The 25,826-nt window shown below is 41.2% G+C and overlaps 2 protein-coding genes across 3 annotated transcripts; one reads left to right on the top strand and one right to left on the bottom strand.

Moving 5' to 3' along the window:
* Nucleotides 1-16,457, bottom strand: cnot6l (CCR4-NOT transcription complex, subunit 6-like). The gene is made up of 12 exons (XM_076078866.1): nt 16,300-16,457; nt 13,598-13,719; nt 12,532-12,718; nt 11,829-11,914; nt 11,578-11,667; nt 11,389-11,457; nt 10,150-10,307; nt 9,239-9,393; nt 8,569-8,720; nt 7,039-7,272; nt 6,311-6,513; nt 1-5,783 (listed from the first exon to the last, which is right to left on the bottom strand). Exons 2-12 carry the CDS (start codon nt 13,707-13,709, stop codon nt 5,568-5,570), a joined length of 1,662 nt encoding a protein of 553 aa, XP_075934981.1. The 5' UTR covers nt 13,710-13,719; nt 16,300-16,457; the 3' UTR covers nt 1-5,567.
* On the top strand, nt 15,984-25,261 carry mrpl1 (mitochondrial ribosomal protein L1). Of its 2 annotated transcripts, none has more exons than XM_076078867.1 (10): nt 15,984-16,507; nt 16,985-17,071; nt 18,302-18,410; nt 18,569-18,836; nt 20,004-20,087; nt 20,385-20,456; nt 21,787-21,898; nt 22,037-22,137; nt 22,353-22,434; nt 25,094-25,261. In XM_076078867.1, the coding sequence occupies exons 1-10, from the start codon at nt 16,480-16,482 to the stop codon at nt 25,195-25,197; spliced, it is 1,047 nt and encodes a 348-aa protein (XP_075934982.1). In that variant the 5' UTR covers nt 15,984-16,479; the 3' UTR covers nt 25,198-25,261. The 2 variants fall into 2 exon arrangements, with proteins under 2 accessions (XP_075934982.1, XP_075934983.1); XM_076078868.1 differs by having other exon boundaries at nt 15,986-16,214.
* The last annotated feature ends 565 nt before the right edge of the window (nt 25,262-25,826 follow it).

Here is a 25,826-nt window from a genome sequence, read left to right on the forward strand (position 1 = left end):
TCTTGATAAAATGACTTGTTTATTGCCTTCAGGAGGTGGAGCGAGTCGGGGCCTCGTGTGGAGAGAGATGATACAAGTGCTGTTTGGTTCCAACATATTAAACACAGCTGTAGAAGTCCTCCATTCAGTCGATGAAATGTCACTTCTTCAACACAACAACAAACTCTTTCTGTACAAACAAGTGTTGAGAGACTTCTTAGGGCCCCAAATATCCACCGAGGCTCCGAAGAGTTCAACCAAATCACTTATTTGGATGAAAACAACCTTAAACCCAAATGTCAGATTTTTGGGGGAAACAGTTTTATTAATAATCCCCAAACAAAGTGTCTCATTGTTTGTTTTTAGTTGCATTTGATTTCATTGTTTGACCTTTTTTCTTTTCCTTGTAAAGCACTTCATGACTTTAGTATCTCACGTCCTCTCATGTGAGTCAGATTACAAAGAATCAGACAGATAATCCCGATTTTAAAATAACAGCAAAAACACTGTATCCTACAATTCCCAGAATGCAACCCAATAGTGTCTTTCATTAGACTTTCTATATTCCTGCTTGTTTCAAATGTCACACCTCCACTTTTTAAAGCAGGTTCTCTGTTAAGTCTCTAACCCTGATGACATCACTGCTGCATAATCAGGGTGAGACAACATTACACAGATGTTTTCACAGGCGTTATGTGTAGAGTTCCCCTTTCACCTAAATAATAAGTTTATCATCACAAAAGATTTCTGAATTCACAGAGAATGTGATATTTCAAATGATATGAAAACATAAAATATCCCAAAATATAACCTGCTTTTTGTAAAGTTATAAAACCTTTCATAAGAAAGAAAGAAACAAAAGTAATTTAGCGTCTTTGATCTATTCTTTCATTTATGCATTTTTTGGTGATTTTGGTTCCACTCGGTCTTCATAACTTAAGAGCACAAAACTGGATTTCTTCGCCTACAATCTGCAGCTGTAACTTTCATAACGAACGTCAGAAGGACTCCTACGAAGTATGGATCTGGATCTCTCTGTCAGAGGAAAACCACAAAGTCAGCACTGCCACCGACATCAGGCAAACTTCCACTCGTCCTCGCGTGCCAACAGGAGCTCGCGTGGCTGCAGTTTTGCACCTTTTTTTTTTTTGACATTTAACAGTCAGACGCGATGCACACTTCAGCTTCCTCGATACCAAACCTTCCGTCTGAGTTGAGCAGCAGCTCTCCACCACAAAGTGTTTCCTTCCAGCCAAACGCTCGCTGACGGCTTCCTCTCGTCTGGTTGGATTGAGAAACCACCGTGGTGAGAGAGCTGGAATCTGATAAACAGAAACTTAACTGCGCTGTTACGTACAAACAGGTTTAAGTGCAGCTCTCTAAAGATCATCTCTTGAGAGGATGTAGCACCGTTGTTGGTGACTGCTGGTGGCCGAGGATCCTCACCAGGTCCCACGTCACGTGAATCAATCTGCTGAAAGGCAGCAACTTCAAAATACCTTTTTATTTTAGGAATGCTCCAAGCAAATAAATCATTTGTTCTCAGAAATAACAGCCTCGCATTTCCTATTCTCGTCACTTCTCGCCAATTGCAAGTTTCAAGGAAAGACAGAGAAAGAAATGTTTCTTTTAATTGTCAAACCAACGAGAGGAAGACTTGTGAAAGTGTTTGATGCTGAAGTTGCTGCCTTCCTCCTGTTGTAGTCCGAATCTTTCATTTTAAGATGGCCTCATTGCAGTAAGGTAACCAGTGCATCAACCTGTGGTATTCATTGTAGATTAAATTAAAAATATTCAAGATACACCGTGCATTTAAAAGGTTCAAATCGTTCATAATCTCTTGCACTTATTTGGCATTTTGTTGTGTTTTTGAATTCCTTTTCCACGTTGTTTACAGGTTAAAACATTTACCCAGCATCCTTTAACTTCACGTGTCCCTGTTCTGATGCAGCAGCCCGGTCTGGCTGGAGGCCGTCACATTCAACACGTAACAGCAGATTAAAGACAACACAACACCGTCGTCCAAATGCTCAATGCTTCGTCAGATCATCCTCTTCCAATGCGTCGTATTGGCCACCAGAGGATAAAAAAACCTCATGGAGCGTTAAAATCAGCCCGAATGAACAGTGCAAGAAAGAAACAAACAAAGACACCAGGTCCAGATGTTGAACAGGATTTTTACATTCAGAAGATCTCATGTGACGATGGTCGTGATAATCCTGTGAGAGACACAGAAACCTCTCTGAACAGATGATTTGTCCTCGATAAAAACAGAAACAGTCTGAGTTGAGCTGTGATGCCTCAGGTCCTGCTCCTTGGTTGAGGAAGGGTTGGAGGGTGAACAGATGAATGGATGGATGATGGATGATGGCGCTGGGTTAATCTCTGAGCGTCTTGGTCTCATGGGCAGTGCTGCTGTTTGGAGAAACTGTACAAACTAGGCACGTTGTTTGTAGAAAAGAGTAGGTGAGGTGTGCTCTACAGAGACTAAATGAACAGGGCACGTGGTAGGTGGATAATGGATGATGTGTATAAAGAGGAAGAAACCAAGTTCAGGATCATCTCAGAGAGAAATAAAAGAGACAAACTGCTTTTAAACCTAGAACATTTATCTTTGTTTCTCAAAAGAAGAACTTGGTAATACTGAATTGTACAAAGTACCAATTGAGAGACTGCATGTTTGCTGGAGACAGAAAATACCCTCAGTTCAAAAACAAAGTCTGTCTCTCCGTTTATCTGAGACAGGAGGTGTGTTCACCTACCAGATCTTAAATAAAAAGTACACCGGGTACGTCTGCTGATTCGTGAGAAAGGATAACGCACCCCTATTTGGAGAATGGTACATTCCCCCACACAGATGTGAAAGACGCCCCGTCATCAAAGGCAATTCAACTTATGTACAGCTGTTGTACAAAATCAGTAAAAACCCTGTGAGGTGAGTTTAGGAGTGAAGTATCGGCCGCAAAACGCTCACAAAGGTCGACTTCATCAACTCCACCGATCCGTTAGCATGAGCGTCAAATCATGAGCGTCAAATCATGAACGTCAAATCATGAACGTCAAATCATCAGCGTCAAATCATCAACGTCAAATCATCAGCGTCAAATCATCAGCGTCAAATCATCAACGTCAAATCATTAACGTCACATCATGAGCGTCAATTAATCAGCGTCAAATCATTAACGTCAAATCATTAACGTCAAATCATCAGAGTCAAATCATGAACGTCAAATCATGAACGTCAAATCATGAACGTCAAATCATGAACGTCAAATCATGAACGTCAAATCATCAGCGTCAAATCATCAACGTCAAATCATGAGCGTCAAATCATCAACGTCAAATCATCAACGTCAAATCATCAACGTCAAATCATTAACGTCAAATCATGAACGTCAAATCATTAACGTCAAATCATCAGCGTCAAATCATCAGCGTCAAATCATGAGCGTCAAATCATGAGCGTCAAATCATGTGCAAAATGACTCATTTAACGCGATCAATTTAAGAAAAAGGTCAGAGTCTACTCGACACTCCAGTGTGAAATGAGCCAGATGTGTTGGACACTGTTGGTGCAGGCGGCTGGTATAGAGTCCACTAGTACCCTTCCAGGCAGGCTATCAAACCTCAATATGTTCTTTTGTACCAAGAGATTTAAGTCAAAAGACTTTTATTTTAGGTAAAGTAGTTGTTGAGACCAGCGGCTCCCAACTGTTTAATAAACGGTCTGTTTGCTGAATGTATTTCTCAATCAAAGAGGGATGTTTAGAATTTAACCGACACCTGACACCAAATATACAGGAAGTAATGCAGAGATGAGGGAAAAGTCCCCAAAAAACAAGGTAGAGCCACCACACTTATCTCAACGCCTTTTGCACCTTCTGCCAACTCATAAGTTTCTCTTCAGTTATTCTTCTTTGGGAATGGAGCAAAAGTGCAGCAGCAGTTTTATCAAAAATGCACCAAGATGTGGGACCTCAACAACAACAACAACAACAACATACATGTATGTAAACACATACATTACCTGTGCTTCATAAAGGATTCTTACAAACCAATAGCTTCCTGTTTGGTTTTTGCTCTTACGACTCTGAGAGTCTGTAGTTTGAGAGGTACTGCTGGATGCATAGCATAGCATAGCATAGCATAGCATAGCATAGCATAGCATAGCCCTGAGTTACAACGTACACAAAGGGCTATTAGTTCTAATCATCTGACACAAAGAACACAAAGTCCACAGGAATCTGGCGAGCCTCTGGTGAATACATTCAGCTCCTGGTCACGAAGTTCTATTATTCGTCTCCGGCACCAATAAATAAATATTATATTATTGTCACTCACACTGGGGAGATTCTTTGGCTAGGCAGGTGATACGATACCCTTAAGACCGGAGGTGTTTGAAAGCGCGACGTCATGAAGCTCATTGCTGAGCCCTTCATGCCCTTTTCTATCTATTTCAAAGCAGGTCAAAGATTTCGGGGCTAATTTGGTTGCAGTGCTTATTAATTAACATTTGGCCTGAACTGAACTTTGTTTAATGTCTTCGTCGTCATCACGTGTTGCATCTTTGAAAACAGAGACCATGAACGAGATGAACACAAGTCAAATATTCAGCAACGATGGAAGAAGAGAGGTTCAACACCCGTAGTATGGAAGAAGAAAATAAAATAAAAACCGTAGCAGTGAACGCAGCACCGGGAGGCCGGCAGGTGGAGCTTTTCTGCCTGGCAACAAGGACGACGTCAGGTGACATCTTTAGAACGAACACCAGGCAACGAAATCTCAAACGATGAAAAGTGGTGTGAATCTGAAAGCCCCGAAAAACAATCATCTATATCCTCAGTGACGTGACATGAGATGATTTCAAAGTCTAGCTCCTATATCAAGAAAAAAAACACCAATTTAGTGTAACTAACTACTTTTAAAACGTCCAATCAGTACTTTAACCTTAAAACAATGACAGGTATTTTCTCCACACGTGATAAAATTAAATATTTCGTTGTAGCAGAATTGAGAATATGGTTCTGCGTTTATAAAAGTGACCGATGTAAACAAACCTTTTTCACGTAAACGTTCCTAACCGTCAGCTGTTTGTAGTGTTTCTCCGTTATTTAAAATACCTGTCAGGTAAATTGGGGAGTGACAGCAGACTGTGACTTTAACACAACATTAATATTAAGTTGTGTTTTTACTCTAAAAACTTCACGGCTGTGTGAAGTGTCAAAAACAAAAAAACAAATGAAATTCAGCTAATCTGCTCGATAGTATTCGTCATTAAGGTTTGTTGTTGTAGTAGAGGAAAAAACAAAACAATTCAAAACTTCATCCCAAGCCCAACATTTGGTATCAAGCCTTTTTTAAGGGGGAGGGAAATAAATGTATTAAAACAAACATTTACATTGTGCAAAAGCACAAAAAAAGGAGCAACAAACAGGCGAATACTTCACTCCTTTAGGGTCGGATGGCGTCTTGAGCGTTAACATGATCGGTGGTCTGTACAGGGTCCTGTATAAAGCTGGAGGGGGGGTGGGGGAGTGTTTTAAAGGTGAGACAGGAAGGTGTTGGCGGGGCTGTTCGGTCAGGCTGGACTACCTGTGGACCGGCAGGTGCAGCCCGTTGAGGGGGTTGAGCGGGGGAGGGTGGTGCAGCTCCAGCTGGGCCAGCAGGGAGAAGTGGTCCGAGGGGATGTGCGGGTGGGGGCAGCCGGTGATGTTGTTGTCGACGAGCCACTGGGTGTCCAGCGGTCCCATCAGGCCCAGGACGCTCATGTGGGTCTTTGAGAAGAAGATGTAGTCGATAACGCCCTGAGGACACAAAGACGTGATGTGTCTTAAAGCTGCATTCTCTCTAGTGTCCACCAGGGGGCGACTCCTCTGGTTGTATAGAAGTCTATGAGAAAATGACTACTTCTCTCTTGATTTATTACCTCAGTAAACATTGTAAACATGAGTTTATGGTCTCAATCTCTAGTTTCAAGTCTTCTTTTCTAATTCCAGTTGTTTTACATGTTTAGCCCACGAACTTGGAAACATTATTTTCATTACTGTTGACCATTTTTGATGTTTTAGAACATTTTAATGTATTTAGTAAGTTTTGTTCGAGGCATTCATTGGTTTCCTTTCATTCTTTAACAATCTGAAAGTCAATTTGCATATTTTTTTAACTTGTTTGAGTGTAATTCCATTAAGTTGTCGAACCAGAGTCTGCTAGTTAGAGATGTGCTACCTTGCAGAAATGAATGGAGGCCAATGGCAGCCTGTGATGGAAAGACAAATACATCCAAAAGTCTAAACGTATGTGTTTAAAACTCCCAAACACACACACGGTTTACCTTGAAGTCATACGTGTAGTTGGTGTAAGGCATCATATTGCTGTCGTAGGCGCTCTTCAGCTGGAAGTTGTGGGTGACGCTGCCATCAGAGTTGCCGTTCTTGCCGTTGCAGCTGAAGTTGGTCAGACAGTCGTTGTAGCGGAGCTCCTTGAAGTCCTTGTGGGTCTCGGCCACTCCTCCGTTGCTCAGGTACTCCACCACGCCTGGGTCACACGGAAGGAAAAGCTTGTTGTTGGAGCCGCGTATTTAGCTTGTGTTGATGTGTTCGGACAACATTGTGTGGATATTTATTCAAATCATGTGATCGAACTTATTGGAAGTGATGGACACAGATATACATATATATATATACATATATATATACATATATATATATACATATATATATACATATATATATATATATATATACATATATATATATATGTATATATATATGTATATATATATATGTATATATATACATATATATACATATATACATATATATACATATATATATATATATACATATATATACATATATATATATATATACATATATATATATATATATATATATATATATACATATATATACATATATACATATATATACATATATATATACATATATATATATACATACATATACATATATATATACATATATATATATACATATATATATAGACACCAGGATCATATATGTATTAGCGGAGGTTCCTGAAGAGGCGAGATGATCGTACCGGAGTCGGGCAGCGAGTTGAGGTCAGCACACAGGACGATGGGGATGGAGGACGGGTCGGAGGAGGAGGAGGGCGAGCCGGTCCCCAGGGAGCCCGAGGCCCTCTCGGCGATGCTCTTCAGCTCCGACAGGAACATCATGGTCTGGACCAGCTTGACGTCCGAGTACTCGGGGTCCCAGTGCATGTGGGCGTTGGCCACCAGGATCAGCTGCCTCTCCTGTGGAGGCTTCATGCCTGAAAACAGAGAAGTTAAAACTGGATTAAAACTGTGGAATTAAATCAGGTCCAGCAGGATTATCTTAAAGGGATTATAAACATGTTAAAACTTTTAAACATAAGGAAAGAAAGCCTTGTTAAACCCCCCAAATAAACCCAAACATGGTCTTATTTTAGTTAAGGAAAAGCCCAGAGCGCTGATGCAACTTTAGAAGAGCGTTTGTACGTTAAAATAAAAGTATTAAAAGGAAGAGAAGGAATCACAGAACACGAGTGAAAAAGGAATAAACCACAAACAGGGAAGTTAAACTCCACATGTACCGTCACTGTGAAACACATGGAGTCCGTTTCTCACAAAGTTTAATTAATCAACTGGAAAAATACTGATTTATGAAACAGAGCATCATCACAACTACTCTGAATACTTACAACAGAATTTATAATTAGTCAGGATCAACAGCTTGTTATCTTATCTTTAGCTGCACTATTGTACAACGCAACCATGGATCCATGTACATAATATACAGTAATAATAACTATATGACTTTTTATGACTCCTGTGGTGAAGCTTAACTGTTGATTAACTGTTAATGATAATTGATTATCATAATTATATCAGTAATTTATCAGCTTCTCAAGTGTGAGGATTTGCTGCTTTTCCTGTAGACGGGGTAAGAAGTGAACGTAGTAACCGTTGGTTTGTGGACTGATGTTTCTAAGGCTTGAGTTTAGCTTTTTGGCCGTCGCCATCTTGTTTTTTTGCAACCAGTGAGCGTAAGTGACCATATTCAGGAGGAGTGAAGTAGAGACGCTGTATATGTCTCTGGTAGAGATCTGTCAATCACGGTGTAGCCCCGCCCTAAAGCATCCCCTGCTTTATGGTCTGTTTGACTCTAAATGGACCATAATGTACTAAATGAACATCATGCTGTATTGAAGAAGACTTGAAACTAGAGATTGAGACCATAAACTCATGTTTACAATGTTTACTGAGGTAATAAATCAAGAGAGAAGTAGAGTCATTTTCTCATAGACTTCTATACAACCAGAGGAGCCGCCCCCTGGTGGACACTAGAGAGAATGCAGCTTTAACACATGAAGCATCGGCTTCACTCTTCAGAACCGGAGGATGACTCCTGGTATAGTATTGAAAAATAATAAGCAATGAAGACGTCACCTTGAGCCCTTTCCATTTGTTTCTGAAATACTACATCCCAAACAACTAATTAAAATGAACACTCGATCAAATAAATTGCTTGATTAGAATCGTATTCAGTCACTGCCCCTGCGTGACGCTCTGAAGACGCTTCTTACCGTCGGAGAACACGTCCTTGTTGACCTCGAGCAGAACGGCCACCCCGATGTTGTCTTTGGTCATCACTCTGTTCAGCATGACCTCCGACCCCTCAGAGTTGGCCAAGGCCACCTGGTTGAACTCCACCGTGTGTTTCTGCACCAAAGTAAACCTGCGGGAGCACGAAGATGCATCAATGTCCACCACACACACACACACACACACACACACACACACACACACACACACACACACACACTACCCTTTAAAGGTTCAGAATCAGCTGCTATGTCGATGTTTCTCTTCTTTCCTTCAATCAGAACCAAACACCAAATGTGTTATTTACATTTGAAAGAATTAAACTGTAACTATTGAGTTAGTCTCTGTGAGTTATTGAGCGGATACTCCAGCAGCGCTGACTCTAAACTAACCTTCTGTTTCTACTGTGAAGTCTGAAGAAGAGCTTTGCTAAAGTTAGTTCCAAATAGTTTAAATCTAAGCTTCCAGTTTCTTTAACTTCTGATTTCTTCTCTTCTTGTTCAACTTATTCAGAGGATCTTTGTCTGTTTGTCACTATTTTAAACTAATTCAAAGACGTTCTGATCCAAACGATACAATAACTTCAAAAATATTTAATAAATATATTCAGTAATAAATCCTGTTCTGTAAAGCGTCAGAAATAAAACTGACTTGTCGGTCTTGAAGAACACGGCGCAGCCGTCCACGTGCTTCCTCTCCTGCTCAGAAACCAGTTTGGCACGAGACTTTGGGCAGAAGTATCCGTCGTAGCCGCGCTCCTTCAGGGTTTCCAGGAACATGGTGTAGTACTGCTCCGTCTCCACCTCCTGCAGACACACGGGGAAACAAATGTCGCCTATAACAGTCAATGAAACGTATGTGAAAGAGGCCACACATCACTGTGAGTGCAAACGTAATAATCTGGAGCCCTCAGAAACAAACCTGTTACTGCTCCACTATGTCTTCATTTATATTTATTACATCAGAGAAGTACTTTTATTTTTAGCTCATGTCAGTAGTGACACCTTGTGGAAAGAAGACATTACTGCAGATTAAAACCGTTCCTTTCCGACATGTTGCATACCAAACAATGCACTAAAATTCATATTTGATAGATTAATTGCTTAATTCAAATCATATTTAGTTACTGCACGATGAATTAGGGCCCACGGGGCTCGGGGGGGGAGAGGAGTTTAAATGAAATTCATCGTAGAAGCGCCACCAGGCCGTCACAGCAGGCTTAAAAAAGCCTTGAAAAAGTCGTAGCCCCGGGGCGCGTGGTACTCTAACGGGGCCCTGACTGCTCAGATGAGCAAACATTTGTATGTTTTTGGGAAGCTGGAACACTTGGAGGCCTGAAATTGGATTATAGCACAAGTGATACGAACATTACATCCTCTGTGTGATGTTCTGAAGATGCTGCTTACCGTCAGAAACAAAAGAAAGAAAGAAAGAATAAGAATAAGAAACGATAACAGCAGCACTTAACAGAGTCTGTTGAGACGCACAGTTTTGCTTTGTGGACAGACCAAACAACCAAACAAGGTAAACATGGAGGCGGAGCCAGCCTCCAGCTGGTTTACCTGCAGGCTGATGATGTCGGCGTCACAGCTGGTGATTTCCTCCATGATGCCTTTCTTCCGGTACTCCCAGTTGAGGGCCCAGGACGGACAGTAGCCGTACAGCTGCCGCGTGGCGTACTTGTCGCACAGCACATTGTAGCACATGACCGTGAACACGGCTGCAGAGAAACACACACACACACACACACACACACACACACACACACACACACACACACACACACACACACACACACACACACACACACACACACACACACACACACACACACACACACAATGATGACTGTTGCGATACGCGAGGTCTCATTCAACACGTCTCTCATTCTCGTCACCTGATTACATTTTAAATCTTTGTACTACAGCGTGATACGACAGAAAGAAGCTACACTGTGTCTTTTCTTTGTCATATCGGCAAGTTTTTGGCTCCGTTTAAAGTAAAGAGATGTAGGACTACAACACACAAGGGTATTTCTATTTCTTGGACTTGCAAACATCTTTATTTAGGGTTTGTCCTGCTTTTTAAGAGTCAAATTTAAGCACTTTCAAGGGCTCTCAAAGCGTCAATCATTACTAAAATTGTTACTATAAATGCATTTATACCCTCAGCAATCGATACATTGTTCACATCAACTTTGATTCCATGTTTTGATCATGATTATTTAATACTCAGGACTCTGAATGACGAGTGAACACAAGAAAATAACTCATGAGTGTTTGTAGATGAAACACCAGATGATGTTTTAATGAGTATGTGAGAAACATACGAGTTATGAAGTTTATAAGTAAAGAAAGAGGTTGTGAGTGAGTTCCATCCTACTTGGCAGCTAATAGAAGCTACACCCTCCTGCGTCGCTGCTCTTTTAGTTGTTGTGTCAGTGAACTAAACTAACCTGCTGATCAAACCCGACTCAGCTATTTGGCAGAGTACTACTTGTTATTGCAGTTCAACCAAATCATCTTTTCAGATTCTTTTATTTCAAGGTATTTTTAGAGGCGTGAGTGATTCAGTACGCAACAAGTAAAAGCCAAATGACTATTAGGGTTTTCTTTATATCTGTATTCTTTAACGAGTTACCTTCTGTTGGAGCTCAGGGGACGGCTACCTTCTTGTTCATCAGTGTGCATCGACATCAACATTACGTCAAAGTCCATGACTGCTGATTTAAGCTGATAAAAGAAGTGAATCTTTCTGTAAAGGTCCAACAGGGAGCAGTAACTTAACCCTGGTGAACGTACCTGTGGGACTCGTTTGGTCTCGCTCCTTCAGAGTGATCCACGGTCTTTGGGGGAGCTGCTCTGGGTGCACTGCAAACACACAAACACAAGGTCACAGCTGCTCCCAGGTACCTGTGCTGCTCAGCCTCACGACAGACAGACAGACGGTTCAATATTCAGGAGTTCTGATAAGCGGGCCGAGCCGCTCACCTGCTAGATTGTCGAGCATGTAGTTCAAAAGCTTTCTGGTTCCGTCCGGCTCCTGGTACAGATTGAGGATGTCCTGGGACAAAGGGTTTCCTGCAACACAACACATATAATACATATTAAACACATATAAAAACAAACATCTGACAAGACGTTTTCAGGTTTCACTGATGTACGTAAAGAAATAATCAGAAGTTCATTTAAAATGCATCTAATTGAGTTTAAACTAACAGCAATAATAAAAACAAACTCACCTTTTAGCCCCAACGTTTGTAACTGGAAAAGCCTCCCAAGTTCATAAGGCAGAACTCGTAAAAGATTGTTGTTTAAAAGCAATTCCCTGTAAGAACAACGGGACAGAATGATCAGTACTTTGTGTCACTGATGTTAGAACATCCACCGCGTTGTCCTCTGTTCACATCAAGTCTTCTAGTCACAACGTGTCTTTGCTTCTCATCTTTGTTTGTGTGTTGAGATGAGTTCTTCCTCCCACTCACACATTTCATCATCTTCCTCTTTGTTTTGATCAGCGTGTTTTTGATCACAAAATCTAAAGTCTTTGTTCATCTGAAGCGAATACGAGGACAGATGAGCAGTTTGAGTTCTTCACATCTAAACGATGGACTTCAAGGTTTCTTATTTTTGGAGTAGAGTATTCTCTTTCTCATGTTTCCATAATGAGCTGCAATGGAGGGACTTTCCTAATTCTAATTATGACCGTATCCTTGTATATGTGAGGCTGCGGTCTTATTAGAATCTCATCTAGCTCGTAACCGAACTGATCACAAGTCAGGTTCTGTTCGACTGGAGCGACTGTGAATGATCGATAACATCACACATCATTCAGACTTGTTTTACAAGTTCTCAGTCAGTCAAAAGCTTATTTTAATGTCCAGGTTCTATGTCGTCTGCGTATTAACGTCTCTGAAAGCGTCTCTGGATACAGGACCGGCCTACCTGAGAGAGACCATGTTGCCGAGCTCGGCGGGCAGGCTGCGGAGCTTATTGGACGACAGGTTCAGGTAGACCAGGTGGGGCAGCTTGGCGATGTCCGGCGGGATGCGGCTCAGGTTGTTGTCGTTGATGTGCAGCGCCGTCAGGTGGGTGAGCGTCCACAAGGAGCTGCTCAGGCTCCTCACCCGTCCTGCATCCAGACAAACAGAAGGGCATCAAACTCCAGATGTGGAGAGGAGAAACAAGACGTTACATCCGAACCAGGGAAGAAAACACACTGCTGTTGAAAACTGATAGTGTTGGTATTTATTCTGAGGAAATATCCTGCTTTAGACCTTTTCCACACCAAAAGAAGAACCCGTCTATAATTGTTTTGAGGGTGGAAAACCACATGAAACAGACTCATCATGGGACACAAAACAACAACACACTGATGCACTCTGATAAGAAACAAACTGGATCAAACCAGATGAAAAGCAAAGAAATGAATCTCGAGATTGTTCTTTTGAAGCTCCGGTCACAAACCTCCTGACTAAGAGGTCGAACAACATCAACAGAGACGGGGAACGTTTGTTGTTTCTCCGTTTCACGTGCACTCAGCTGAGAACATCTAACAGGAGACGCCTGTGGTTCTGTGGTCAGTCGAAGTCTGAAGAGCTTCATGTGGTTCACAGAGCTTCATTATCTCAGTTAGGAACCCGTTAACCAACAGCAATGCTGCAATGTAGGACTGTTTCCATTATTCATTTTATTTATCAGTCAATTAATCGTTTTTTTCCATGAACCAAGGTATTAAAAAAATAACTATTACTAAAATAATAAATAGTTTAAAATAATTTTCTGTCGATTAATCTGCAACACTAGAAATTATAAACAACGGCTCAGCTTCAGTTTGCACTCACATACAAACAGTGGATCAACGTACATAAAGGACACAAAGTAAAAAACAAGAACAGAGAAAAACACTTCATCTCACCGATTAAAAACATTCTTAACTGATTTATCTTCAAACGTGTAGGAGACCAGTAATAAACCTCCTTTTTCTTAATAGTTTGATCGTTAGACTGACCAGAAATCTCGAGCTCGGCCCAGTAAGACTTCTTCCCACTGGCCACCTCCTCCGCTGGCATGATGGTGTAACATCTGCGGGGATCTGGAGGATCATATTTTTCCTTTGGCATACCTGTTAATCTGTGGAACAAAGCAAGAAACACAGATGTTAGAGTCTACATCAAGAACCCAAGAAACACAGATGTTAGAATCTACATCAAGAACCCAAGAAACACAGATGTTAGAGTCTATCAAGAACCCAAGAAACACAGATGTTAGAGTCTATCAAGAACCCAAGAAACACAGATGTTAGAGTCTATCAAGAACCCATAAAACACAGATGTTAGAGTCTATCAAGAACCCATGAAACACAGATGTTAGAGTCTATCAAGAACCCATGAAACACAGATGTTAGAGTCTATCAAGAACCCAAGAAACACAGATGTTAGAGTCTATCAAGAACCCAAGAAACACAGATGTTAGAGTCTATCAAGAACCCATGAAACACAGATGTTAGAGTCTATCAAGAACCCATGAAACACAGATGTTAGAGTCTATCAAGAACCCATGAAACACAGATGTTAGAGTCTATCAAGAACCCATGAAACACAGATGTTTGAGTCTATCAAGAACCCATGAAACACAGATGTTGAAACACTATTCAGCTGAACAGCTGTTCTTCCTGCACTACAAAGAGCAGGACAAAGAATATGAATACTAATTTAATGAATAAAAGTCACACCACAGGGCACCTTTAAATAAAGGAAAAATAATACTATTATAAAGACATGTGACATAAATAATGTGAAACAATGCCATATCAAATAAAATAATGTTTTTATACTTAAGAAGAAAAAAGAAGAAACTTTTGCATTTTGACAAAAATAAAAAAATATTTTCTGGTTTATTATTAATTATGCATTTGGTTATGAACACAGTGACACAGTTCTAACGTATTATATATATATTACATATATTTTAAAGTGTCTGGTTGAGTCAGCGTTTACCGGCACACGACTCAAAACCCTCGACCAGATCTGAGCCAGAGGAAGCACCTGGAGGACAAAAACTGTCCTAAATAAAGACACTGATGTCATCGTTTCTGATTATCAGTATGATCAGTATTTAAGAAATTCACTTTGCTGACTCCAGGTGGACGAGTGACTTCTGTGAGACAAACTTTAATCTACACGTCACAGCTAATTAAAAAGAAAATGATGCAAATTCCAGACTTCCCTCCAGCAGCAGTTTACCTCCCACAGCCCCAAAGAAGAGTCACACATGTTGTATTAATCCTGTTCTTTGTGATCTCACCTCTAAGCTGATTCAGGCAAGAAAGATTTATTTTATATTTCCTTTTAAATTGCTGTTTGTGTTAAAGCATCTCCGGCACAAATTCTTCATTTGTATCAATAAAGGAGAAACATTCGTATTCAAATTGTGCTGATTTGCATGATTTAATGCCACCTCTCAGCATGTTTAGGGCATTATAATAAAACATGCTTGCTGTTAATAACACACACTAAAGTCACCGGAAGGGTGTGTTTTCACAAAGCAGATAAATGAAAGGATTCAATGGAGAATATGCAACTAAAACTAGTTATATTTGTGTAATGTTTATGAGACACGGTGCCCCTCAGAGTTTGGTTAATTCAGTAAATAAAAAGGTTTTAAAGGTCACACGATACTGTGAGTGACAAGGTGTTCAGAACTCAATGTTCTTTATGATCGAAACGTTCTGAACACGTTTGGAGAAGACTTGCATAACTTGTTTACACACTTCTGGGTCACAAGAGATATCAACACGACCTGCTGGCAACGGTTCATATCACCGCCATAAAGAGATGAAGATGATGATGATGATGATGATGAGCACAACCAGCTCTGCTCCCAGTACACCACACAACACTAAAGATATGTGCAATATTAATACACTGTGCAGTACTACAAGTATTCTGTCTGTACATATAATATTTTAGATATTGTGGATTTTTTTCTTTTTTTATATTTAATATTCTTTATTGTTTTATTATTATTATTACTGTTGTATTATTATTATTACTAAACGTTATTATTACATAATAATATTATTATTACTTATTATATATTTAATATTATTTGTTTTATTATTATTATTATTACTGCTTTATTACTATTAAGTATCACTATTAATACTTGCTTTTTTAAAGGATTATTTTATTTTCTCAACATGTTTTTGGGGCTTACGAGACTGTGGTAACCGATCTGTTGCCTAGGGAACCACTTTTAACAAGGCGGGAGTTTTCTTTTGTAAATGTAAAACATGCAGCGATGGCAACTGCACCGACAGCTGAGTATCCAAACATAGCTGTCATGTCAAAAGTGACACCTGACAAGCACGTGACGGGTGTGTGTGTGTGTGTGGGGGGGGGGGGCGTTCAGGAGAAGTTCGGGCCCCCTCTCACCAGCTGTCACACCTGGCAACCCTTCCGGTTACGTCCGTTAAAACCGTTAAAATGTCGTTTTAAACCGAGTTCCAACAGGTTCAACCGCCCCGGTGAGCCGTTACAGCACGGGGCTGGATTTGTTTGGCCAGCGGCAGGCAAGGGGCGCGTGCCGCCCGGAACTCACCGAGGCGGACTGCGGAGGGGGTAACGGTAAAGACGGGATTTAAACTGTGAAATCTAACCCGGGACAAAATGTCCCCGCAGCATTAGAAACAAAGTCAGAAATGCCCATTACCTTCATTCGGGAGCGGAAGAAGACGATTTATAGAGGGAATTGGTGGAGACATGCAGACACGGCTGTTGAACCCGTTTAGACCCTGAACGTCTCGGAAGCAGAAGGAAGAACAACAAACGCGACTTCCGCTCGTACTCGTCCCGCACGCCGCGTGCACACCCGGATTCTTTCCCCTCGTTCATGACATCGAGTCAAGTTGTGAAAAATTGTGTGTAAACTCATTATGAAGTATAAAATTAAATGATGTTGTTAAAAAATACGTAATGTGCTGTCACCTAATCTTAAGGAATCTTATTGTGAATATCGTGTTTGTTTTCTGTTAAAAAGTATTAGCAAACTAAATAGAAATATCAGTTTATTATTCGATAAAGATGCATTAGTCGCAGATTATCAATTCATGTAGAAGCCACTGCATAATTAGGCCTCTATTAAATATAAAAAATTAAGGAAATGTTCTTGTTCAATCATATTTTATATTCTCAAAATGACTAAATGCTCCTGTAACTCAAACATTTACTAAAATACGTAAATATTGCTATATAAAACACATGCCGAATATGAAAGTGGAACCTAACAATTATATATATTTACTCAGTATATGATGTAGATTTTAAGTATTTACCAAAAGTCAAGGTAACTTATAAAATGACAGTTTTTAAATGGAGATATCGTCTTTACCTCCCAGGTGGAACTGATCAGCGCGTGTCTCTGTTTCCACACGGACCAGCGTCATTCCCAGACATGGCAACCTGCACGCGGACCGTGTGGAAAGGTCAGTTGTTTTTGTGAAATTCAGTTAAGTTTAAGTGACAGTGAATTTTCAGGTCATGCATATAATAATATGAGTACTTGAGAGTTCTTTAAAGTCTTTTATATTTAATTATTGTTTCGGTTAAAAGGCCAAACAACCATTAAACCTGCTAATGTGTATCATTTGTGTTGTCACCTTGCATGAGTTCCACACATGGGGCAACATTACTCAAGGTTATATCGTAATTATTACGATTATTCCATCAATTCGGCATTAATGTTATTAATAAAGCAGCTTTTAAATAAATGAAATGAATCGTTTTGTCACAGCGTCCTTGAACCAAAACACGTCGAGTGCCAACGAGTAAACAAACAAAAGCAGACATTTAGTTACATTAAAGTATTGCTTAATGTCTCAAAGTTATGCCGAATTAAAGAGTTAACGTAAACGGTTAAATCGGGGCTTTACATTTTTTTTATTTTGAACACGTGTATCTGCTTATAATAAAGTGATTATTAAACTGTCAGATTTCTGAACGCAGTTTCGGGAAAACGTTGAATAACAGAAAACACAGACTTTATAACGTGCTCTTTGTCAAGAAGATCTTTACTTCTGAAGAGATGAGTAGAAACACAAAGAGCAGTAATAATAAACTGTATCATCTTATTGAACTTTACTCATAAGGAAGGCTTCTTTAATGTTAAACTTAAAAGCAGCACATTAGCGTGATAACTAGCGTCAGTGAACGCGTTCATACAAGTGTGTTAAGTTTACAAATCAGTGAGCTCGCTGTCAATCTTGATGAAATGATATTGATGCTTTTTTTATTCCAATTTCATGCAAACATCACAAATATATGTATACAGTCTGCTTCAGTCTGGCAGAGCTACGCTCTCATGCATGAACATTACTTTAGAGATAAACTCGTGCCAAATTATACAAGATTTTATTTATTTTAGCTGTTTTTTAAACAATATTTATACACATTTCTCTTCATGATTTGACCCAACACCATGTTATTTTATGAGGCTTACAGCTCCTTTGTAATGCTTGCCATCAGCGTGGAAGACATCCTCTGATGGAATTAAACAGACACTTCTCTTGTCACAGAAAACAGCACAAATGCAGTTTCATGTCGCGCGTCCCACAGACAGAGAGCACAGCATCAGTGCGCGTTAAATGGAGATCATCATCTGCTCCTCACGTCTGTTTGTTTTCATTTCTGAGCAGCTTTTTGTCTCTTTTTTCCAGTTGTAGCAGGATGTCAGAGGCAGCTGCTGAGAGCCGGCGGTCCCGCCTACACGGGCGCTTCACAGGCGGCACCGAGGAATCTGCCCGTCAGGACGTTAGCAGCTGTCAAGTGAGTTCACAGACCTGTCGCTTAGTAGAACAAGCTTTCATAAGATCTTCATCCAGAGAGGAACTATTGTCGTTCTCTCAGCAGATAAAAGATGTTGCCATGTGATCTGTAATATAAAGAGCAGCTAGAGTCAGTTTAACATCTCCCTCATTGGTCAGGACACTGAGGAAAGACAAGAAAGAGAACACAGAGAAGGAGGTGAAGAAGGAAAAGAGGGTCATCGACGACAAAGACCGACATAAGCCGTACGGCAGGACGGCATGGACGCCCGTGGACGACGTGTACGTTTTGAGGTACTACCCCCGGACCGTCTACGGCGCAGCAGACGCCATCGACATGCTGAAGAACTTCCAGAAGTTGGACTTCACGCCCCACAAGCAGCCCGTTTACATCGATCTGAAGCTGGACATGAAACTGGAGAAAAAGGTAACGGCAGCAACTCTGCAGCTGTGTTCTCTGCAGATGCAAAGTGAATGGAAGTCTGTTTGGCTTCATCGGGTAGGAGAAGGAGTTAGGGATGACATGCAACAAATGCAACAGGCTACGCTGCAGTTACATGCTCAGCACCAATACTGCTACATCCACACTACTACGTTTTAAAATGCATATATTTCACTACGTTCACGCCTAGCGTGTACGTTTAAAAACTCTGGTCCCTGTTGTTGTGTGGACGGGCAGAAAACAGGGACCTTTCAGACGATGACATGGACGCCCACGTCTGCTACTTGATTGGGTCTTAGCGGTCACAACGTGTCCTTTTCTGATCAATGCTTATTTCGTTCTGCACAATTATCGTGAAGTTCCCCGAGTTTGTCTTTGGAGGTGTGTGAAGCTATTTAACCGTCCAACCAGCAGCTCTGATGAAGCCTTTAATCCCTCCGCCTCGAAGATTTAATGTCACATGGATGTGATTGTACCAAAGTGGAGACCCTGTAGTCCATCTCCCGGTATTCCTCAGAACAGTTTGGTCTCTTAAAAGGTGTTTGCAGAATGCAGAGCTCTTTTATTATCACATCAATTCTTCAGTTGAGGATCTGATCTTCTTCTCAGTTTGATGCAGTTTGTCAACATTTTTTCTGTCTGCAGATAACATCCGGAGTAGGACTGATTCATTGAGACGGCTGACATAAACTCATGTGCCAGTTTATTAGGTACACCTCGTTAAAACTGATGCAGTCTAACACACCAGTCCTGCAATAGATCCTCCTAAATCAACCCAGTGGTTACTCAGAGGATGTAGTCTGTGCTGCTGTTGCATTAAACAGAGTTTCTGTTGTTTAACACACGCTCATTGATATAAAGGGGGTGGACAAAATAATAGAAACACCTGTCAGGCTGTAGTTATAACGAGGCAAATCCAAAATATAACTTATATCTGTTAAGAGCACAGTTAAAGGGAGTCTGAGATCTAAGAGTTTGCACGTGACAATGTTCCTCTGCATAATGAATTTAGAACACTCCGGAGAAATGAAAAATGAAAGCGGTGGCAGAATAGTTTTAAGACTTGATTATCCGAGCTTGCTCTGATTGACGTCCCTTCGTTTAAACTTTTTCAAACTGTAATAATTCATTTTATTTATTTCTCTCCGACAGAAAAAGGTCGACTCCTTCGTGAGCACGGTGCACCTGCCGCACCCCTTCAACACGGAGAGGAACAAAGTTCTAGTTTTCACCGAGGTAAAAGCTTTTATTTTTTCTCTCTGAATCTTAATTTCACAGCCGACTGATTGCCTGCTGTTGATGAATTGCTTTAACATTGCCCAACATGACTCAGATGTGCAGCAGCGCTGTTGTTTTATTTGCCTCTCGGCTGTTTTGATCACAGAAACCTACCGGCAGCATGTGATTGATATTCCCGTCTGGCAGCGCAGGTTGAGGGTTGTAACTTAGATGTTAACGAGCGTAATGAACGACACCGGCGGTCCGCCACACGTTGACACACCCGCATCAGATTCTAAGTGTTTCTCTCTGCAGGATGCTGATCAAGCCGAAGCTGCAAAGCAGAACGGAGCCGTGTTTGCTGGAGGAGCAGAGCTCATACAGCCGGTGAGTTGGTTCAATAAAGATGCTTTTACATTTTTATATACACTTTATATACTGTAAGTTCAGATCAAGTTCGTTTTTATCGTCTTTTTTTATTGTAACAATGTGAGCTTGTTACAAAACAAAGTAAAACAAACACATGAAGACTTTAAAGCTTTTCTTTTATACATTTTAAGACTTCTGTTTGATTTAATGTATAAGAGCTGGAGCACAGTTCACTGCATTCAACAGTAGTTTCATTCATTTAACTTTACAGTTGCCATTTTGTGATATATATATATATATATATATATATATATATATATCTATCGATCTAAAATATAAATATAAATAGAGTTGATTCTCTTTATTAAATATACAGTTAAACACACTCAAACATCAGGGCAGTGACGGTTGTAGTAAACATTGTCTTCATTCAGACACTAACTGCAGCTGCTGCTTGTGCTTTATGGTCGGTGAGACACAGTGTGGACACAGTGGGAGACATCATGGGACACAGTGGGAGACATCATGGGACACAGTGTGACACAGTGTGGACACAGTGGGAGACATCATGGGACACAGTGGGAGACATCATGGGACACAGTGGGAGACATCATGGGACACAGTGTGGACACAGTGGGAGACATCATGGGACACAGTGTGACACAGTGGGAGACATCATGGGACACAGTGGGAGACATCATGGGACACAGTGTGGACACAGTGTGACACAGTGGGAGACATGGTTGTAGTTTTTGTTCCAGACAGGACTTGAATGAATCACTTTACTTCCCCCAGTGGGCAAACACGAGATAAAAACACACAAAGCACTCGAACATATCGTAAAGATACACACAAGGAAGAAAAGAACAGAAGTTAAGACAATATAGAAGACATTTTAAACAGTTTAAATATAAATACAAATGCGTAACTTAAAGATGTTTAGATGTGGGTGCTTATCCTCACAGAGATGAGAGCTGGCAGAGGGTGTTATATACAGTACACAAGCTGATAATATTTAGTTCTCTTTCAAACCTCGTATCACATAAATAAAGGCAGCTCCACAAGTTATCCGCTCTGATGATGAAGGTCTGACGATCACTGTTGTTATGAGAGAAGGAGTGTTTGCAGATGAGATATTTACAGAGAAGCCGGATGTTGCTGTTTGCCATGTTCATTTATTAATTGGCTGCTAAAACATGAACATCAGCTGAAATTTTGTCAGATAATAAAACGGGAAATGCGCACACACACACACACACACACACACACACACACACACACACACACACACACACAGCTGTTCCAGTTCCCTGCAGGAGTCTTTTAATCTCGTCTGATTCATTTGCAGATCTTAGATGACGAGATTTCAGCGGACTTCTACGTCGCGGTGCCAGATATTCTGCCCAAGCTCGTCTCGCTGAAGAACAAACTGAGGAAGAAGTTTCCAAAGGGAAAGAGAGGTAAGCCCGGAGGTCAAAGGTGATCGGACTGAAGCTGAACCTGCAGGACGTGTGAAGACGTTTTAGGGTTCAAAACCTGCTTTCAAACCACTAAAAATGTAAATGCGCTCATGCTTCTCTCTCTCTGTCGACTCTCAGGCTCGGTCGGCATCCACGTTCTCAAGATGTTGCAGTTGTTTCAAACGGGTCACGAGGTCATGGTGGAGAGCGACTGCTACGTGAGGACGCAGATAGCGATGGTACGTCTCAACGCTGCTGCGGAGTGACGCTCTGGGAGTGACGCTCTGGGAGTGACGCTCTGGGAGTGACATATGAAGCAGCACATTTTGACTGTAGTTGTATTTATTATGTAGTAAAACTACAAACAGCTGATTACAGGAAGATAAACTCATGTTCTCCTGTAAATCCATGTGTCTATTTGCAGTAGTAATCCTTCATCCTCCTCTCTGCACAGCTCGACATGCCCAAAGAACAGATCTTTGCCAACCTGCAGTCGATCCTGCTGGACGTCTGCTCCCACCGACCAGCTAACATGGGTACGTTCACCAAAACCACCGACACACCTCAACTCCTCCTGCTCATGGCTGCTCTCCGTCTGTCAGCAGCAGCTGATCAACTGAAGACCTGTCACGTCTTCAGTATTTAGCAGCACATTGTTGATTGATTTGGTTTGTGTGGAGAGAGAAACGCTTTGGTTCAGATCACAGCGATGTAGTGAGACGGATGGAGACAACATGGCAGCCAGGCCTTCTTTGTCTCTTGCATAGCTCTACAGCATTGAAAGGTGGTCAGCAACAACATAACGTATCCATGATTTGAACTCGAGAGAGAACATAGTTTTGGTGCTTTACACACTGAAGGAATGTCTCCTCTGTGTGACGGTTTGTTCAGTACGAGTTCATCGGTTTGTGATCTTCTGTACATTCGCTTCCCTTTGCGTTCGATAACAGGACGCCGCTGTAATCCTCAGCTAATGGACCCCCATTAGAGGCCGAGGCTCAAATCATCTACACTGTAATTGATTCCGAGCCGGCTAAATAAAATGTCATTAACGGCGCTGAAGTAAACTGCAGCGCTTTCACAAATGCTGATTGAGGACGCGGTAAAAACCGGCGGCCCTTTGTGACCGTGAACGTCTCGTACCAACAACTCTTTACTCTGCAGCTTCTGCCGGATGTCTCTCTGGAGGACCGCGTTGTCTCTCGCTGAATCATGAGGTTCTTACTCAAACGTCCTTCCTATAGGAGCACACATCTCATTATCACCACACACACACACACACACAGTGTTGCACTCCAGTTTGTATGAATATAAAACCTCCATCAGGTGGACTTCAGTCATGTTTGTAAAACATGTTTACATCACCAAACGGCTCCCAGATTTAGACCAAACCAGTGCGGAGTAAACGTGACATTTGGTGCTTTTTAATGTGAAATCATGCTCCATAAACAACCGCAACAAACAAGTCCATAGCAATAATCTAATCGCGGTTCTGTTACCAAACAAGAGTCACTTGTTTTAAGTAGTTTAAAGTTAAATAAATCATGATTAAATAAGTAAAAGTTAGTATTCCACATAACAGGAAACAGGAACATGAAATGCGTGCACCCTGAGGAAGATGTCTCGGTGTATTCAGGCATGAAATACAGTTTGAATCAGTATTTTTTGTACCATGAATGCTCTGATGAAGAACCTTTGGACCGTTACCAAACAAACGAATCAAACGGGACCAAAATAAAGTAGAGCGTCGTCACTTCAGATCAACAGACACAGCAGCAGGCCTGTGACTGCTCGTCTCAGCTCGTGTTCAAAGTGCTCTCAGTCACCCTGAGTTTGTGCACTTCTGTGCTGGTCGATCCCGGTGGGACTCCTCTCCGCTCACCCTGTAGACGTCGGCCCTCTGCTGAACCCGGCCCGGCCGCAGAGAGCTTGAAATGTCTCGCTCGGTGACTCGTACCGGGCCGAGCCACCTGGGCTTTTCTGAACCCCGAGTCCTCTTTGAGTTTGTGCCAGCAAACATTATGCAGCAGTTCAAACCTCCGACGAGAGGCGCACAGGGACTCTGGGCAGAATGTAATTTCCTCCGCACCCTGTAGTCAAGGATCAAGATGTGAATACTTGCCGTTTGAATAGCCGAGGCGCCGTCTTTATGTCCTTTAATGTGTTTTAAAGAGTCATTTGGGCAGAAGCTGATGGCTGCAGCGTGGGCAGAAACGAGAGGAAACTTCACAGAGAAATGCTTAAAACGGAGAAAAGCAACGTGTGGGTGATGACGAGGGGGAAGAGAAAGAAGCTCAAGGGGCTCATGGGAATTATTCATGACAAGAAGCACAACCATGTGCTGATGAAGAAAGACCCGAATGCAGGAAATCTGAGACAACAGGCTGAAATATCTATTCATACGCTTCTCATAAAAGAGACGCATGGTGAGTGGGTGAGTGATTGAAGGCAGCTGTTTAACGTCATCTCATGCAGACTGATGCGCAGCATGATGTGTGTTAAATGTATTGTTTTATATATTGCAGTCAAGCTTCTGTAGAACGGGTGTGTACGGGTTTAGCAGGATTATAATGTTCGATATTGTCCAGTCGGTCAGCTCCGACGTCATGAAGGGTTCTCTCTGAATGAACTTATCTTTTGAAACAAACTTACTTTGACCCAAACCACGATCTTTCTCTACACCGAACCAAGAGGTTCTGTGGCGCTAAACCTACGTTGGAAGTTTAAACGTCGGAGCTTAAACTGGACGTTTCCTGTGAACATGGAAGTTTATTTAGAAAAGACATTATTTACGTCACGCGTTCCCCGAGCGTACAAAGCTGACGCTAGAGGGGCGAAATAGAGCATCATCCAAGCTTCAGTATTTTGAGTTGGTGGTGAGGATGTGTTTGCATACTGGACCGTGATTGGCTAAACTCTGGAAACAAACAGAAACTTATTTATTTATTCTGTAGATGTGAGTAAATGTTGCTTTTCTCTCTTTTCACCAGAGAATTATTAATGTCAGTGTTTTGTTTTATTTTGTTTTCACTTCAGTCTGATTTATGTGTTTTTAAACGTATCGTTATCTGTTTTTAAAAGTTTCCTTTTGACTTCACACCTCCCCCCCCCCCCCCCCCCCCCCCACACACACACACATTAAAACTCTTAATATTAACACAACTCTTCCTCTCCTCTCCCTCTCCTCCTCCTCAGGACCTTTCATCGAGCGGGCGATCATCGGCAGTCGTACCAGTGAAGCTCTGTGGTTCAAGAGCGAAGACGTTTCACCCAAAGCAGCCGAGCAGAAGGACGAATGACGTGTCCTCTTGCTGTAGATGTGTATATATATATAGTCTGTGTTGAATAAAGCATTTGTTCTGAGTTTGGCTCCTGAGTTCTCGTATCTATTGTTTAAAACGGATCCCAGGAGAGAAAAAGGACAAAACATCACAAGGTGACCGAGAGGAAGGTGACTGTTATTAATAATCACACGCAGGAAGCGACGGCTCCATAAATCACATGAAGATGTTTTCACATCTCGAGGTCTAGAAAATAATTTACTCTTTTAAGAAATCCTTTATTTTTACATTCTCTTCATCCACAGTTCATCGTCCCCACATTCACCCAGAAAGGTCCTCATTATGTCTTTAACTTTATAATCTCAGATGTATTGAACAAAGTATTCAAAGTGTTTGATTTGACTCGCTAGAAACCTGCTGATACGTTAGAATATTAATAAATATGACTCTCTGGGTTTAGATTTGAATGAAAAACATGAAGTGATCTGAAAAGAAAGAAGTGATTTGTTGATGTGGAGTTTGGTGGTAAATCATTAAACCAGACGTTGGATTAGTTCATGTTGTCACCTGAAGAAACCAAACTGTGATATTTTAAAGAACTACCATCTTTGTGATTTTTCATGCGTAAAATCATAATAACACTCACT

This window comes from Anarhichas minor, unplaced genomic scaffold (genome assembly GCF_050575085.1).
Source record: "Anarhichas minor isolate MPS153535 unplaced genomic scaffold, ASM5057508v1 ptg000068l, whole genome shotgun sequence".
Lineage (NCBI taxonomy): Eukaryota > Metazoa > Chordata > Actinopteri > Perciformes > Anarhichadidae > Anarhichas > Anarhichas minor.

What these genes read in the sequence shown, in the direction of transcription:
- cnot6l (XM_076078866.1), bottom strand. Translation starts at nt 13,709, where the DNA reads ATGCCAAAGGAAAAATATGATCCTCCAGATCCCCGCAGATGTTACACC. An exon ending in GGCAACATGGTCTCTCTCAG is followed by an intron (nt 11,915 to 12,531) that starts GTAGGCCGGTCC and finishes TTGTTCTTACAG; the next exon opens with GGAATTGCTTTTAAACAACA. An exon ending in CCGACATCATCAGCCTGCAG is followed by an intron (nt 9,394 to 10,149) that starts GTAAACCAGCTG and finishes GTGTGTCTGCAG; the next exon opens with GAGGTGGAGACGGAGCAGTA.
- mrpl1 (XM_076078867.1), top strand. Translation starts at nt 16,480, where the DNA reads ATGACATCGAGTCAAGTTGTGAAAAATT. An exon ending in AGGACGTTAGCAGCTGTCAA is followed by an intron (nt 18,411 to 18,568) that starts GTGAGTTCACAG and finishes CTCATTGGTCAG; the next exon opens with GACACTGAGGAAAGACAAGA. An exon ending in GTTTCCAAAGGGAAAGAGAG is followed by an intron (nt 21,899 to 22,036) that starts GTAAGCCCGGAG and finishes GTCGACTCTCAG; the next exon opens with GCTCGGTCGGCATCCACGTT.